Source organism: Dromiciops gliroides, chromosome 3, assembly GCF_019393635.1.
Source record: "Dromiciops gliroides isolate mDroGli1 chromosome 3, mDroGli1.pri, whole genome shotgun sequence".
Lineage (NCBI taxonomy): Eukaryota > Metazoa > Chordata > Mammalia > Microbiotheria > Microbiotheriidae > Dromiciops > Dromiciops gliroides.
In genome coordinates, this window is record NC_057863.1 from 657,730,921 (window position 1) to 657,744,788 (window position 13,868).

The window sequence follows — 13,868 nt, forward strand, 5'->3', positions numbered from 1 at the left end:
CTGTCCCTTCACTTCTCTCCAGGTCTCTGGCCATCTCTACCTTTCCCTCCCTAGATTTCTCTCCCCTCTTTCTCTCTCATCTCTGTTCCCTTCTTTCTCTCATTTCTCTCCCTCTGTTTCTCTCTCCTCCCAATCTCTCCTTTCTGTCCCATCTCCCCCTCTCTCTTTAAATTTTCTCCCTACCTCTCTCCTCTTCCTATTCCCATCTCTTTCTCTTTCATCCTTTCCCCCTCTCCCTTTTCCATCTCCCTTCTCCGTCTCCCTCCTCTCTCTCTCTCTCTCTCCCTCTCCCACATCTCTTCTCTCCTCATTTCTCATTTTCCCGTCTCCTCCATCTCTTCCTCTTTTCCATATTGTTCCTTTTCTTCCCTCTCTCTTGCTATCCCCACCCCTCCTCTGGCTCCTCGGCCTCTCCCTTGGGATCTCTTCCTTTCATCTCTTCCAGTCTCTCTGTCCGAGGTCTCTTCCTTTTCCCCTCACCGATCCCTTCTCCTCCTTCCCCTCCCTCCCCCCCCCCCCCTCAGCCTGAGGTCTCTCTCCAGCTCGGAGTCTTTCCCCAGTTTCCCTGGGAGGGAAGGCGTGGGACCATGGCTGGGCTGGGCCCGGGCGGTGGGGAGGCCGAGGGCGGCCCCCGGCCCCTGTTTTGCAGGAAGGGGGCTCTGCGCCAGAAGGTCGTGCACGAGGTGAAGAGTCACAAGTTCACCGCCCGCTTTTTCAAGCAGCCCACCTTTTGTAGCCACTGCACGGACTTCATCTGGTGAGGGAGGCAGGGAACTGGGGCCCTAGGAGGCGGGGCTGGGGGAGGGGGCTCGGGGACTCTAGGGGGAGGAGGCTGGCAGAGAGGGTGACGAGGGTCCTAGGGGGCGGCAGCTGCGGTGGGGGGGGCCTCAGGGGGCGCGAGGGGAAGGGGCTCCGGGAAGAGAATTCTTGGGGTCCCCAGGGGTAGAGCTGGAGGAGGGGACTCCTATGTCCCCTAGGGGCGAGGGCTGAGAGAGGGAATATCTAGGTCTTTGCGAGGAAGGAGCTGGGAACTACAATGCTTCCGAGGGCTAGGGTCTGGGAGAGAGAGTCCCTTCTCTCCTTTCTGCTACCCTTCCCTATAGCCCACTGACCTGAAGGTCTGGCTCATTTCAGGGGAATCGGCAAACAGGGCCTTCAATGTCAAGGTAAGCTCTGGGGATGCAGAGGCCGAGGTCTCTGGAGAGCAGAGGGCTTCGCGTGCCTCGGGGGAGGGGCCCACGTGTTAGTGTGGAGCAGAAGCCTGAGCTTCTGAAGACTAGGATGGGGCCAGGCCTGGGAGGAGGAAGGAGGAGTGTGGGGGCCCCCGCAGCTCCAGGTGGGGAAGGATCTTTGGGGAATCTGTTACTATGGGAACAGCCAGTGGGGGGGGGGAGGGTGAGAGTCAGAGACACCCAGAGTCACGAAGAGATCGATCGACAGTGAGAGACAGACAGAGAGACAGAGACAGAGAGAGACAGAGACAGAGAGACAGAGACAGGAAGATACAGAGAGAGAGACTCAGAAAGATAGAAAGGTGCTGAGTCGGGGAGAGCCAGAACAGGAGAGAGGGTCTGGCAGGCTCCCCCTGGTCCTTCTGCTGTTTCCATAGCAACCCCATCTCTTCATTAGGGTTTCCTCAAGGCGGGGCTTGGGGAGGGAAAGGGGCGGTTGCCCAAGTGGACCACAGCTGTTTCTGGGAACACAGTGAGTCAGAGAGGGGGTGGGAATAGGCAGTAGGATCCCCCCCATTCAATTCCTGTGCTTTTATCTGCCTTCTGCTCCTCTCTTCTCCATATATCCACTCCTCTTGGGGATCTATGGCTCTCTCTCTTTGGTCTTCCTTCCCTCCTTCTCTGCGTGTCTCTGTCTTTTAATGTTTCTGTTTCTGTCTTCTTCTGTCTCCATCCCTCTGCAATCTCTCTTTGTCCTTCTCTCTTTTTTGTTTCTCGATCTGTGTCTTCCTCTCTATATCTCTCATTTTGTGTCTTTTTCTATCCCTCATTATCCGTTTCTGTCTCCCTCTGTGTCTTGACCATTCTCTGATGCCTCTGTCTGCCTCTTCCTCTGAGTCTGCCTCCATCCTTTTCTGCCTGTCCCTGTTACCACTTTTCTGACTCTCTCATTGTCCTCTTTTTCTGTCTCTCTCTGACTCTACCCTTTTCTATGTCTCTGTCTTCCTCATTCTGTCTCTCTGGTCTCTGTCCATCCATCATTCTATCTTCCAGTCTGCAGTTTCGTGGTTCACCGACGATGCCACGAATTTGTGACCTTCGAGTGTCCGGGCGCAGGGAAGGGGCCCCAGACGGACGTGAGTGCCCCCTATGCCCGGGTCTCTGCAGAGGCATGGCTTGCTCCCCCCTTCCCCGGCTCCCCCTGGGTGCTTGGCCCAGTTTCTCCAGCTATTTTTATGGGAGGGGGGAGGAAGGGGGGGCTGGAAGCAGTGGCTCCTGCCCCACATTCTCTGCCCTTGGCCTGGAAATCTAGGGATGGGGTGGTGATACATGGGACTGGAGGAGAAGGAGGGAGGGAAGTGGGAGGAAGGGGGATGGAGTCAGGGGTGGGGCCAGGGGAGTTCCAGGATCTAGGAGGACCAGAGATGAAGAGAAATGAAGATAAGGAGACTGTGACAGGCAGTGAGATGGACACTAGAAGCAGAGATGATGAGAGAGGCATAGGCATGAAAGAAAGAGTGATGGTGGGGAAGAGGCCCAGAGACATTCTGAGAGGCATGAGTCAAAGAGACAGGGAGGCAGAGGTGGAGAGAGATTGTGAGATATATTGGAGACAGACAGAGAAGACAAAACAAGGGGAGACCATATTCTCGAGGCTTTACAGTGTCCAAAAGGCAGAATCACTCCTATGAAGTAGGGAGTTCAAGGCTGATTGTCCTAATTGGGAAACTGAGATTTATACTATCCAAGATCCGCACTTTGAGCCCAAGATGGACTTGAGACCAGAACTGAAAGTTGCCTCAGGCTGGGTCTAATGGGCATACCTTCTTTATGTAGGGAGAGATTGATGACAGAATATAGGAACTGACTGGAAAGGAAGGCCCTTGGGGGATCATGGAGTCCAACCCCTTCATTTTACATAAAGGAAAGTAAGGAAGGGAAGGGACTTATCCAAGGTGACACAGAGTGAAAAGCTGAGCTAAGATTCCAACTCAAGTCACCTGACTCTGAACCCACAGGTACATCTGTGGTCTTGGATCTCATGGGGGATGAAATGATGAAATAGAAAGAGCCTTTGTTGTAGCCATAGTCAGGAGATATTTGATTTCCAATGCTGGCTTCTTGGATGTGTGACCATGTCAGGCATCCCCTCTGAGCCTCAGTTCCCCTATCTGTAAACCGTAGGGCTACCTCCTTCCCCGGGCTGCTAGGAGGAAAACCCTTTAATGGGAGTGGTTGTTATTTTTAGGATGAGACACAACAGTGAGGCAGATGGAAGGGGAAGGCAGAGACAAAGATGGGGAGACAGAGATACCAAGAGACAAGGGAGGGAGCAGGATGATGAGGCAAGAGCCCCACATTTAAAGGCAGGAGGATGGGGCACTAGATGCAACTGTGTGACTTTGGGCAAATTTCTAGTCCTCGATATCTCCCTCTGTAATGTTTGAAGGGGCTACACATGATAAAAAAAATAACAGCAAGCATTTCTAGAGCAATTTACATATGTTACTTGATCCTCACTATAACTGTGGGGGTAGGTGCTATTATTACCCCCATTTTGCAGTTGAGGAAACTGAGGTAGAGAGATTGAGTGACTTGCCTTGGACCAACATACGTAGTAAATGTCTTAGTTGAGATTTGAATGCAGATCGTCCTTAATTCAAATCCAACAATTTATGTATGGCCTCATCTAACTGCCCAACGATCTCTAAGAAACTCCCTTTTGATTCCAGATCTGTGAATCGACTTCACGTTCTCTCCACATACGACCAGCTCCTCTAGTCAGAAATATAGAAGGCCTGAGAGACAAGAGAGGCAGAGAGATGGGGAGACGGGTGACAGAGGCAGTGACCAAGGCACAGAGATAAGAGAGAGGAGAGGCAGCGAGTTGGGGAGATGGCCATTCTAAGAACCAGAGACAGAGACGGGGAGGCTAAGGTATAGGCAGCATGAGAGACTGGCAGGCCCAGAGATGAGGAATTCGAGGACTGTCCCGGGAGCTCTCGTGACCTTCTCACTGCCCTCTAGGACCCCCGCAACAAGCACAAGTTTCGTTTGCACAGCTACAGCAGCCCGACCTTCTGCGACCACTGTGGCTCCCTGCTGTATGGGCTGGTACATCAGGGCATGAAATGTGCCTGTGAGTGCAGGAGACCAGGCAGCCCGCGGCCCGGTCGGACGGTGGGGTGGGGGCTGGAATGCTGGGAGATGGGCTCCTCTCTCTGCTGGGCACTGTCCAGGGACAGAAGGATACCTGTAGGTGCATGCAGACCACCGGGGGACCACCACTCCCGGATACAGGGGTGGGATACAGGGAAGTGGAAGTGAAGAGTGGGATGTCAGCCCACCCCACTGAGGAATTGTTGGAGGGATGGAGGCCCTGCTCAGTCGGCTCAGGGAGAGAGGGTTGATGCACCGGGGGAGACCTAAGGGGGAAGCGGTGGGTGTGGACTTGTGAATTCCCGGGGGGACTACATGTGTCAGGATGCTCTGCGGCCTCTACCAGCCCTCTACGAGGGATGCTGGGAGTTGTAGTCCTTGCTGAGCCCCCATGTTGCCCCCTGCAGGCTGCGAGATGAATGTGCATCGGCGCTGTGTGCGAAGTGTGCCCTCTCTCTGTGGTGTGGACCACACAGAGCGGCGAGGGCGCCTGCAGTTGCGCATTCGGGCCCCGTCTGGGGATGAAATCCACGTCACAGGTGAGGCTCCCTGACCTGCGTTCTCGGTTGTCACCTGGTGGCAGTGTACAGCTTGGGTCCCCTCGGAGCAGGACAGTGGGAGTGAGGGAAGGGAACCAGCTATATTAAGATCTATTATGTCCCTTGCGCTACGCTAAGCACTTAACCAATAAGATCTCCCTTGATAATATGGGGGAGGAACTACCTGGGGCTCCAACGGGGGTGGGGGAGCAGGGGCTGGGGGACTCATGACTCGGCCTCCCTGAACCGCGTGCCTAGTCCCCTTCCATCCTCAGTGGGCGAAGCGCGTAACCTCATCCCCATGGACCCCAATGGCCTGTCTGATCCCTACGTGAAACTAAAGCTGATTCCGGACCCAAAGAATGTGAGCAAGCAGAAGACCCGGACTGTGAAGGCCACGCTAAACCCGGTGTGGGACGAGACCTTCGTGTTGTGAGTCTTCCATTTCTGGGAGAAGGCAGAAAGAGCTTCCAGGGGAGGAGTCCCCAAACTGGCCCTCGGTGGGAGGTGCAGGGCAGTGGGGGCGTCCAGAAATGATCAGCGACCCCCAGAGCCATAGTCCTGAGCTGGGCTTCCCTTCAAACCTGGGGTCTAGGCTGCGTGACCTGCGAGGAAATGTTCCCCCTCTCTCGGCCTCAGTCTTCCTATCTATGGTTGCCCTCGATAAGGGCTTTCCCAGCGCTAATGTTCCGATCCCTATACATCAAGAGACAAACGCATTAAGTCCTTGCTGTGTCCCAAAGCGCAAACAAGGACAGACCCCGATCTCAGGGAGCTTATATTCTACAGGGCTGGACAGGTGGACATAAAAGTATGGGCTTCTGGACACAGAAAGCCCTCCATCTCCCCCTTCCATGCCTTTGCATTGCCTCTCTCTGTGCCTGAAATACTCTACTCACCGCTAGATTTTAGAGTGCCTCCGCTTCTTTCAGAATTTGCCCCAAGAGCCACCTTCTTCATAAGGCATTTCCACATCCCTCCTGTCACTAAGGTCCCTCCTATATCACCTTTTATGAGTATTCCTTGTCTCTTATCAAGAGTGTAAGCTCCTAGTGGGGAGGGCCTGTTTGACTTTTGTCATACCAAGGGCAGAACAGATGCTCCTAGAGTGATCTATATACAATAAGTGTGTACAAAATAAACACAAGATAATAGGACAGCTAGGTAGTGCAGTGGATAGAGTGCCAGGCTTGGAGTCAAGAAGACCTTAGTTCAAATTTGACCTTGGATACATACTAGCTGTGGGACCCAGGGCAAGTCACTTAAACCTGTTTGCCTCAGTTTCCTCATCTGTAAAATGAACGAAGGAAATGACAGACCCCTCCAGTATCTTTGCCAAGAAAACCCCAAATGAGATCACAGAAAGTCAGACATGACTGAACTATAAAAAATGGTAGATAGTTTCATGGGATGATCTATATTAGAAACACAGAAGAGACTCTGATGGTGGGGGAGACAAGTATAGAGGCCAGGAGGGGAGAAAGGGGGCAAGAGACAGAGAAACTGAGAGAGAGGAGAGAGGGGAGAGAGGGGGAGGAGGAGAGACCCTTAGATTAAGATGGACACAGAGGGGGCAGCTATGTGGTGCAGTGGATAGAGCACTGGCCCTGGATTCAGGAGGACCTGACTTCAAATCTAACCTCAGACACTTGACACTTACTAGCTGTATGACCCTGGGCAAGTCACTTAACCCTCATTGCTCCACCCCTAAACAAACAAATAGATTAAAAAAAATAAAGATTGACACAGAGAGGTGGAGAGGGAAAGAAAGATCAGGGCAGAGATAGAGAGAGGAGATACTGATAGAGAAGCCAGTCCAGCTGACACAAACTGACAGATACATGGACTGCCTGAAGAATGAGAGAGGGGATTAGGGGTGGGGAGGGACTGAATGAGGAGGAGCTGGGGTATGACCACAGGTCAGAGAAGAGGGATGGCTCCAGCTGGGCTGAGGGGCTGGACCAAATGTCCCCACTACACAACTGAGTTGGTCCTGGTCCCTTCCTGCAGCTCCCTGAAGCCTGGGGATGTGGAGAGACGTCTGAGCATCGAAGTCTGGGACTGGGATCGGACGTCCCGAAATGACTTCATGGGAGCCATGTCCTTCGGTGTCTCTGAGCTGCTGAAGGCCTCAGTAGATGGCTGGTGAGGCTGCTCTCTCTCCCTGGGGAAGGGGCACTTGGGAGGTCCAGCACAGGCTCCTTCTCTGTCCTCAGCCCCACACAGTGGTCCCAGCCCTAGTCCAGCCTAGTCTCATTTACCTCCTCTCTTTCTCTCCGCCTTTCTGTTTCTGTACCTCTGGGGTCAGAACATCTCCACTTTTTCTGGTCCTTGTTGGTCTTCTCGTCTCGCCTCTGGGCTGGGATGTGGGATCTCTGTCACTCTCCTGGTTTCTGTCTTTCTCTGAATCCTTTCCCCCTCTCTGGTTTCTTGGTGTCTTCCTCTGTATCTGAGACCTTGATCTCTCCCCATGTCACATTCCTCCATGTGTCTGGGGCCTCCTTCTCACATTTTGGAGCGCTCCATGTGCACTGCCTCCTCCTCCTCTTTCTCTGGATTACTGTCGTCATTTGTCTCTTGCCATCTGGGGAATGAGGGTGTCTCTTCTCTCTCCTGTCTCCTTCCCTGGTTATTTCTCTCTCGTTGTCCCTGGGGTTTCTCTGTGTATACGTATGGTGGTCGGGGGCCTGTGTTTTGATCTCCCTCAATTCCCTGCTCTGAGCTCTTTTTGCCCCTGGGGTCTGGCTGGCTCTGCTCTCCTTGGGCTCACTCTTTTCCTTTCTCTGTGGGTTCTCACCCCTTTCGTGTCTGGACTGTTTCACCCCTGTCCTGGCTTTGTGTCCTTGTCTTTGGGTGCCCCTTCTTCTCTTGGGATCTCTGTATGGTGGGGTGTCTCTTCTGTCTCCCTTGGGTCTCTGTCTCTTTGTGTCTCTGTCTCCCCTTGCCCCCATGTTGTGGTTCCCTCCTTGGCTGGTGTGTGTGCCAGGTACAAGTTACTGAACCAAGAGGAGGGCGAATATTACAATGTCCCAGTGGCTGATGCTGACAACTGCGGGCTTCTGCACAAGTTTGAGGTACCCTTTCCTCTTCAGGGTTCTGGACTATAAGTCCAACAGTCTTTGTACCACCTCATGGCTCCCTGTGGTTCTCCCCACTTTGTTCCCCAAACCTGCCCCTACAGGGACCAGAACCCTGAACTTCAGCTCCAGTCTAAGCTTGTCCCTCTTTCTCCCACAGGCCTGTAACTACCCCCTGGAGCTGTATGAGGTGAGAAGGGGGCCAGACCTGCTGAGCTGGGGGTGGTATGTGACCCCAAGAGCCTGGGGGTGTCTTCCCTCTCTCCAGGCCTGCCTCGATTGGTCCCTCAGTCTCTGTCCTTACCTCTGCAGTCTAGTTCTCTCTTCCACAAGTCTGCTTTGTGTCTCTATCATTGTCTCTGAAGCATTCCCTGTCTTTTTGTGACCTCCCTCTCCCTCCTTCCTCTCTCCCTTCCTTCCTTCTTCTCTCCCTCTTTCTTTCCTTCCTCCTTCCCTCCCTCCTTTCCTTCTGTCCTTCCTTCCTCTATCCCTCTTTCCTTCCTCTCTCTATTCCTTTTCCCTTCCTTCCTTCCTTCCTCTCTCCCTTCCTTCCTTTCTCTCTCCCTCCCTTCCTTCCTCTATCCCTCTTTCCTTCCTCTCTCCATTCCTTTCTCCCTTCCTTCCTCTCTCCCTTCCTTCCTTCCTCTCTCCCTCCCTTCCTTCCTTTATCCCTCTTTCCTTCCTCTCTCCATTCCTTTCTCCCTTCCTTCCTCTCTCCCTTCCTTCCTTTCTCTCTCCCTCCCTTCCTTCCTCTCTCCCTCTTTCCTTCCTCTCTCCATTCCTTTCTCCCTTCCCCTCTCCCTCTTTCTTTCCTTCCTTCCTTCCTGTCTCCCTCTTTCTTTCCTTCCTCCTTCCCTCCCTTCCTTCCATCCTTCCTCCCTCCCTCCCTCCCTTCCGTCCTTCTCTTTCTCATGGTCTCTCTGCTTCAGAGCTGACAAGGACATCATTGCATGCCGTGGACTCCAAACCCTTTCATTTCCCTAATTAGAGGAGGCAGAGATTTTTTTTTTGGGGGGGGGGGTCCCAACTGGGGCGGCTTCTCTTCTTGGGTCCTGTTTCGGTGGCTGGCTCTCAGCTGCAGCGACTTTGGGTTGCTTGGATCTGGGGGAACCTTCTGCCTGCACCTGACTCGCATCTCTCTTTGGCGTCCGTCCCTCCCTCCTTTCCTCTTGGGCAGCGGGTGCGCCTGGGCCCTTCTCCCTCCCCTTCCCCCTCCCCCAGCCCCACGGATTCCAAGCGATGCTTCTTCGGCTCCGGCTCCGGCTCTGGCTCGGGCCGCCTGCACATTTCCGACTTCACCTTCCTCATGGTGCTTGGAAAGGGCAGTTTTGGCAAGGTAAGGGCCGGACGGACCTTGAGCCTCCGAGCGGTTGGGGTAGAGAGGAGGGAAGGAACTAGGAAACCTCATAGGAAACCTGACCGGGCTTGGGGGTGGGGTGTGGAGCGGGAGGCTGGTACCACTGTGTCCCCGGGGCATGGGGTGAGGAAGGCTCAGAGAGGCCGGGCTGGACACGGGTCCTTCTGGCTCCTAGGTGATGCTCGCTGAGCGTCGGGGCTCCGATGAGCTGTTCGCCATTAAGATCCTGAAGAAGGACGTGATCGTGCAGGACGACGACGTGGACTGCACCCTTGTGGAGAAGCGCGTGCTGGCCTTGGGGGGCCGCGGGCTTGGGGGGCGGCCGCATTTCCTCACGCAGCTCCACTCCACTTTTCAGACCCCTGTGAGAGCCGGGGCCCCAGGCTGCGGGGGAGGGGCGGCAGAGCAGAGAAGGGGGCCGGCCTCTGAGCGCCTCGTCTTCCTTTTCCCAGGACCGACTGTACTTTGTGATGGAGTATGTGACGGGCGGGGACCTCATGTACCACATTCAGCAGCTGGGCAAATTCAAGGAGCCGCATGCCGCGTGAGTGCACAAGAGGGAGGGTGGGGGAGGGGGGTTGGAGGGGGAGGGGCCCCAGTACTGACCGCCTGCACTCTGGCGTTCTGCCTCTCGCCCCGCACAGGTTCTACGCGGCCGAAATTGCAATCGGTCTCTTCTTCCTCCACAACCAGGGAATCATCTACAGGTGAGGGGCCCTCACCTTCCCGCCGCGCCCAGAGTCCTTTCCCCAGATACTCCAGGTTGCTCCACCCTTATCCAGCCCCTGGGCTCCCTCTCCCGAATCCTCTAGGCTCCGCCCCTTTTGGATCCAGATCCCGGTGGATCCACTGTCTCCGCTCGGGCCCATGGCCAAGCATCACGGTTTTCCCTTTCCCTCAGGCAGGCTCCTTATATCCGTCCCAGGCCCCATCCTGGCCCAGGGCTCCCTGACCCCGCCCCGCCTCTCTCTTTGGCTCCTCCCCTTCAGGGACCTGAAGCTGGACAACGTGATGCTGGACGCGGACGGACACATCAAGATCACGGACTTTGGCATGTGCAAGGAGAACATCTTCCCTGGGACCACGACCCGGACCTTCTGCGGAACCCCGGACTACATAGCTCCTGAGGTTCTTTCTCCTCCCCTGGGGGAGGATCTTCGGCACCCTGGGCCCAGAGGCGGCGGGGTATAATGAAGAGGGGTTGGGGGAACGGGCTCGGACTGGTCTCCTGAAGGCCCCTCCCGGCCCTGTGTCCCCCGAGCAGATTATCGCCTACCAGCCGTACGGCAAGTCAGTGGATTGGTGGTCCTTCGGAGTGCTGCTCTACGAGATGTTGGCGGGGCAGGTGAGAAGGCCGGGACACTGAGGGGAGCGCGCCAACCTGGACCCGGCTCGGGGAGCGCGCCAACCTGGGCCCGGCTCAGGGAGCGCTGACTTCTGGTCTCCGTTTCCAGCCTCCGTTTGACGGGGAGGACGAAGAAGAACTTTTTCAGGCCATCATGGAGCAGACGGTCACCTACCCGAAGGCGCTGTCCCGGGAGGCGGTAGCAGTGTGCAAGGGGGTGAGCCCCGTAGTCGGCCCTGCAGCTCCTCCCTCCCCTTTCCTGTCTGAGCTTCGCTCCCTAGCTGGGCTTCGTGCCTGCGTCGGCCTGTTTGTGTTCATCTTTGTCTGAACTCACCTCTGCTCTTTTCTGGGCCGCTAGATGGCGCCATAGTGCACGGAGCGCCGGGCCTGCAGTCAGGAAGACTTTTTTTCCTGAGTTCAAATCCGGCCTCAGACACTAACTGTGTGACCCTGGGCGAGTCACTTAACCCAGTTTGCCTCAGTTTCCTCATCTGTAAAATGAGCTGGAGAAGGAAATGGCAAACACTCCAGTATCTTTGCCAAGAAAACTCCCAAATGGGGTCACTGAAAGTCAGACATGACTGAAAAACTCTGAACTGTCATTCTTAGTTAGGCTAATTCTTTGAGTCCCAGTGTATCCACTCGTTTGTCCCTATCTCAGCGTCTCTGTGATCCCAATTTGGCTTTTCTCTCTGTGCTTCTGTCTTCACCCCTTTGCTCTGTCTTTATTTACCTCTCCCTGTTCAGGTTGGTGTTACTCTGTCTCTGTATCTCTGTGTCCCTCTGGTCTTGCTTGTGTCCTACTGTAGAGTGAAAACTCCTTGAAGGCTTTCTCTAGTGACTGCCCGGTGGGTACTTCACCTATTGGATTGAATGGAATTGAATTGATCTGTTTGTGGTTCTCTGTCTTTCTGCTTCTCTCAATTCCTTCTATTTCCCCAGTGGCTCATCTTTGTCCAGGTCCAACTTCTTCTGGTCCTGCTCTTCCTTCTCTTTCTCTACCCTGCCTCCTCCTTTCCTCTGGCTTCATGTCTGTCTGTCTGTCTGTCGGTCTGTCTGTCTCTCCATCTCTTGTGCTCGGATTTTCCTTCTTTCTGCCTCTCTTCCTCCTTAGTTCCTCACTAAACACCCAGGAAAGCGTCTGGGCTCTGGGCCTGATGGAGAGGCTGCCATTCGGGCTCATGGCTTCTTCCGCTGGATAGACTGGGAACGCCTAGAGAGGCTAGAGATTGCTCCTCCCTTCAGGCCACGACCAGTCAGTATCTTGGTCCTCATCCATTTTCCATCCTTGTGTGTGTGTGTGTGTGTGAATCTGTGTATTGTGCGGGGGTGTATGTGGGTGTGTGTATGGTATATGAGTGTGTGAGTATGTGTGGTGGGTGTGTATGTATGCGATTGTGTGGATTCTGTGGGGGGTGTGTATGAGTGTACATGGTATGTGAGTGTATAAGTTTATGTGTGTGTGTGTGTGTGTGTGTATGGGCTCAAGGACTGGGTAAAGACCTTGGGGAAGAGGAGAAGGAGACCCCAATAACCTCCAATCCCATTCTTCCCCCAGTGTGGCCGCAGTGGTGAGAATTTCGACAAGTTCTTCACCCGTGCAGCCCCAGCACTGACCCCCCCCTGACCGCCTGGTCCTGGCCAGTATTGACCAGGCTGATTTCCAGGGCTTCACCTATGTCAACCCTGACTTTGTTCATCCTGATGCCCGAGAGCTTCCCAGTCCTGGGGCTGGTGCCAGCCCTGTGCCTGTCCTGTGAGCAGGCAGTGCTGGACCCAGGCCCCCTCTGCTGCTTTCCCCTCCCCTTGGAGGGGTGGGGCTGGGGAGAATTCTAATATCTTTTTGTTCTCTGCCCCCTTCCCCCACCTGGGACTGGCATCCTGCATACCCTAACCCTCACTCTAACCCTCTCATCCTGATCGACCTTCCTGATTCTAGTTCCCCACCCCCATTCTAGCACCCCTGACCCACTCTCCTCCTAGATCCCTTACCCTGAGCCTAGAGCCTACCTTCAGCTCGAAGTCCTGTGGGAGGCTGTGCCCCCACACCTGGGACCCCAGGGGAGAATGGAGATGGCCCCTGGCTGGGGTCCAGTATCCAGATCTATCTAGTCTTCCCTGCCCCCTTCCCTCTCTGGTGTTCTCCACCAGCCAGTGTTCTAGAACTTCCCTGCCCCACCCCCAATCACTGCCAAACTCCTTTCCTACTGCCCTGTGTGATTCAAGTCTCAGCTTCATGGAGCCCTGGATTCACCTCTCTGGGTCTTTGAGGCCTCCCTCAGTCAGGCTCCTTATATCCGTCCCCACCCCCATCCCTCAGGGCTGGGAAATAAAGTTGGGGTTTTGATGCTGGCTAAGTTTGTGTTCGCTTGCCTGGGTTATGAAGGAAGGGATGGAAAGGAAAGACAATTTGAGGAAAAGACTGACAACTAAAGGGAAAGACAGGAACGGGGAGAAGAGTGTGATAGAAGGACATTGAGGGTTTCTTATCATTGAGAGCCTCTCTCTCTCACTGGAGCCTCACTTTTTCTGGCTAGTAGGTACCACAGATACTGTTCCAGTGCAGAGGAAAGTGAGGCACATATTGGGCAGCCAATCAGCAAGCTTCATTAAGCATGCTCTAAGTGCTAGGCACTGATCTAAGTGCTCTGAATGCAAAGATAAAAAATAAACAATCCCCGCCCCCAAGGAGTTTACTTTTTATCTGGGGGCAGCTATCCTTACGGAGGCTCAAGTGTTGGAGTCTAGAAAACCTGAGTTCGAGTCCTGTCTCAGACACTTACTAGATGAGTGGCCTTGGAAAAGTCACTGAAACTCTTAGACTCATCTTTCTTATCTGCAAAATGGGGATAATAATAGCATCTGCTTCCCAGGAGGGTTGTGAGGATCACATAAGATAATATATGCAAGACACTTTTAAGTGCTACAGAAATGGAAGGGGTGATTATTATGGGAGAAGACAATATACATCAACATATTCAAAATAAAAGCAGGACACCTTTTCTTGAAAGGGGCGGGCGCCTGGAATGGTAGCTTGAGGCCTTCAAAAGTCAAACAGGAACATTTATGTTTGATCCTTAGAGGCAATAGGGAGACCTGGAGTTCATTGAGCAAGGGGTGTGGCATAGGCAGACCCCTGCTTTATAAAGGAAAATCACTGGCTGCTGTATGGAAGGTGGGTTTCTGTACTTTATATATCTTGTTTGTATCTAGTTATTT

The 13,868-nt window shown here is 54.1% G+C and overlaps 1 protein-coding gene across 1 annotated transcript; it reads left to right on the forward strand.

The window, feature by feature from the left end:
• The first annotated feature begins 251 nt into the window (after positions 1-251).
• On the forward strand, positions 252-13,001 carry PRKCG (protein kinase C gamma). Its single transcript, XM_043992061.1, is given in 19 exon segments — positions 252-757; positions 1,135-1,166; positions 2,226-2,308; positions 4,200-4,311; positions 4,739-4,870; positions 5,146-5,302; positions 6,881-7,015; positions 7,857-7,944; positions 8,108-8,137; positions 9,125-9,283; positions 9,480-9,668; positions 9,757-9,848; positions 9,949-10,011; positions 10,294-10,432; positions 10,569-10,649; positions 10,759-10,866; positions 11,764-11,904; positions 12,208-12,267; positions 12,269-13,001. Coding segments are annotated over 19 exon segments (2,112 nt in total). The 5' UTR covers positions 252-587; the 3' UTR covers positions 12,410-13,001.
• Positions 13,002-13,868: the final 867 nt, after the last annotated feature.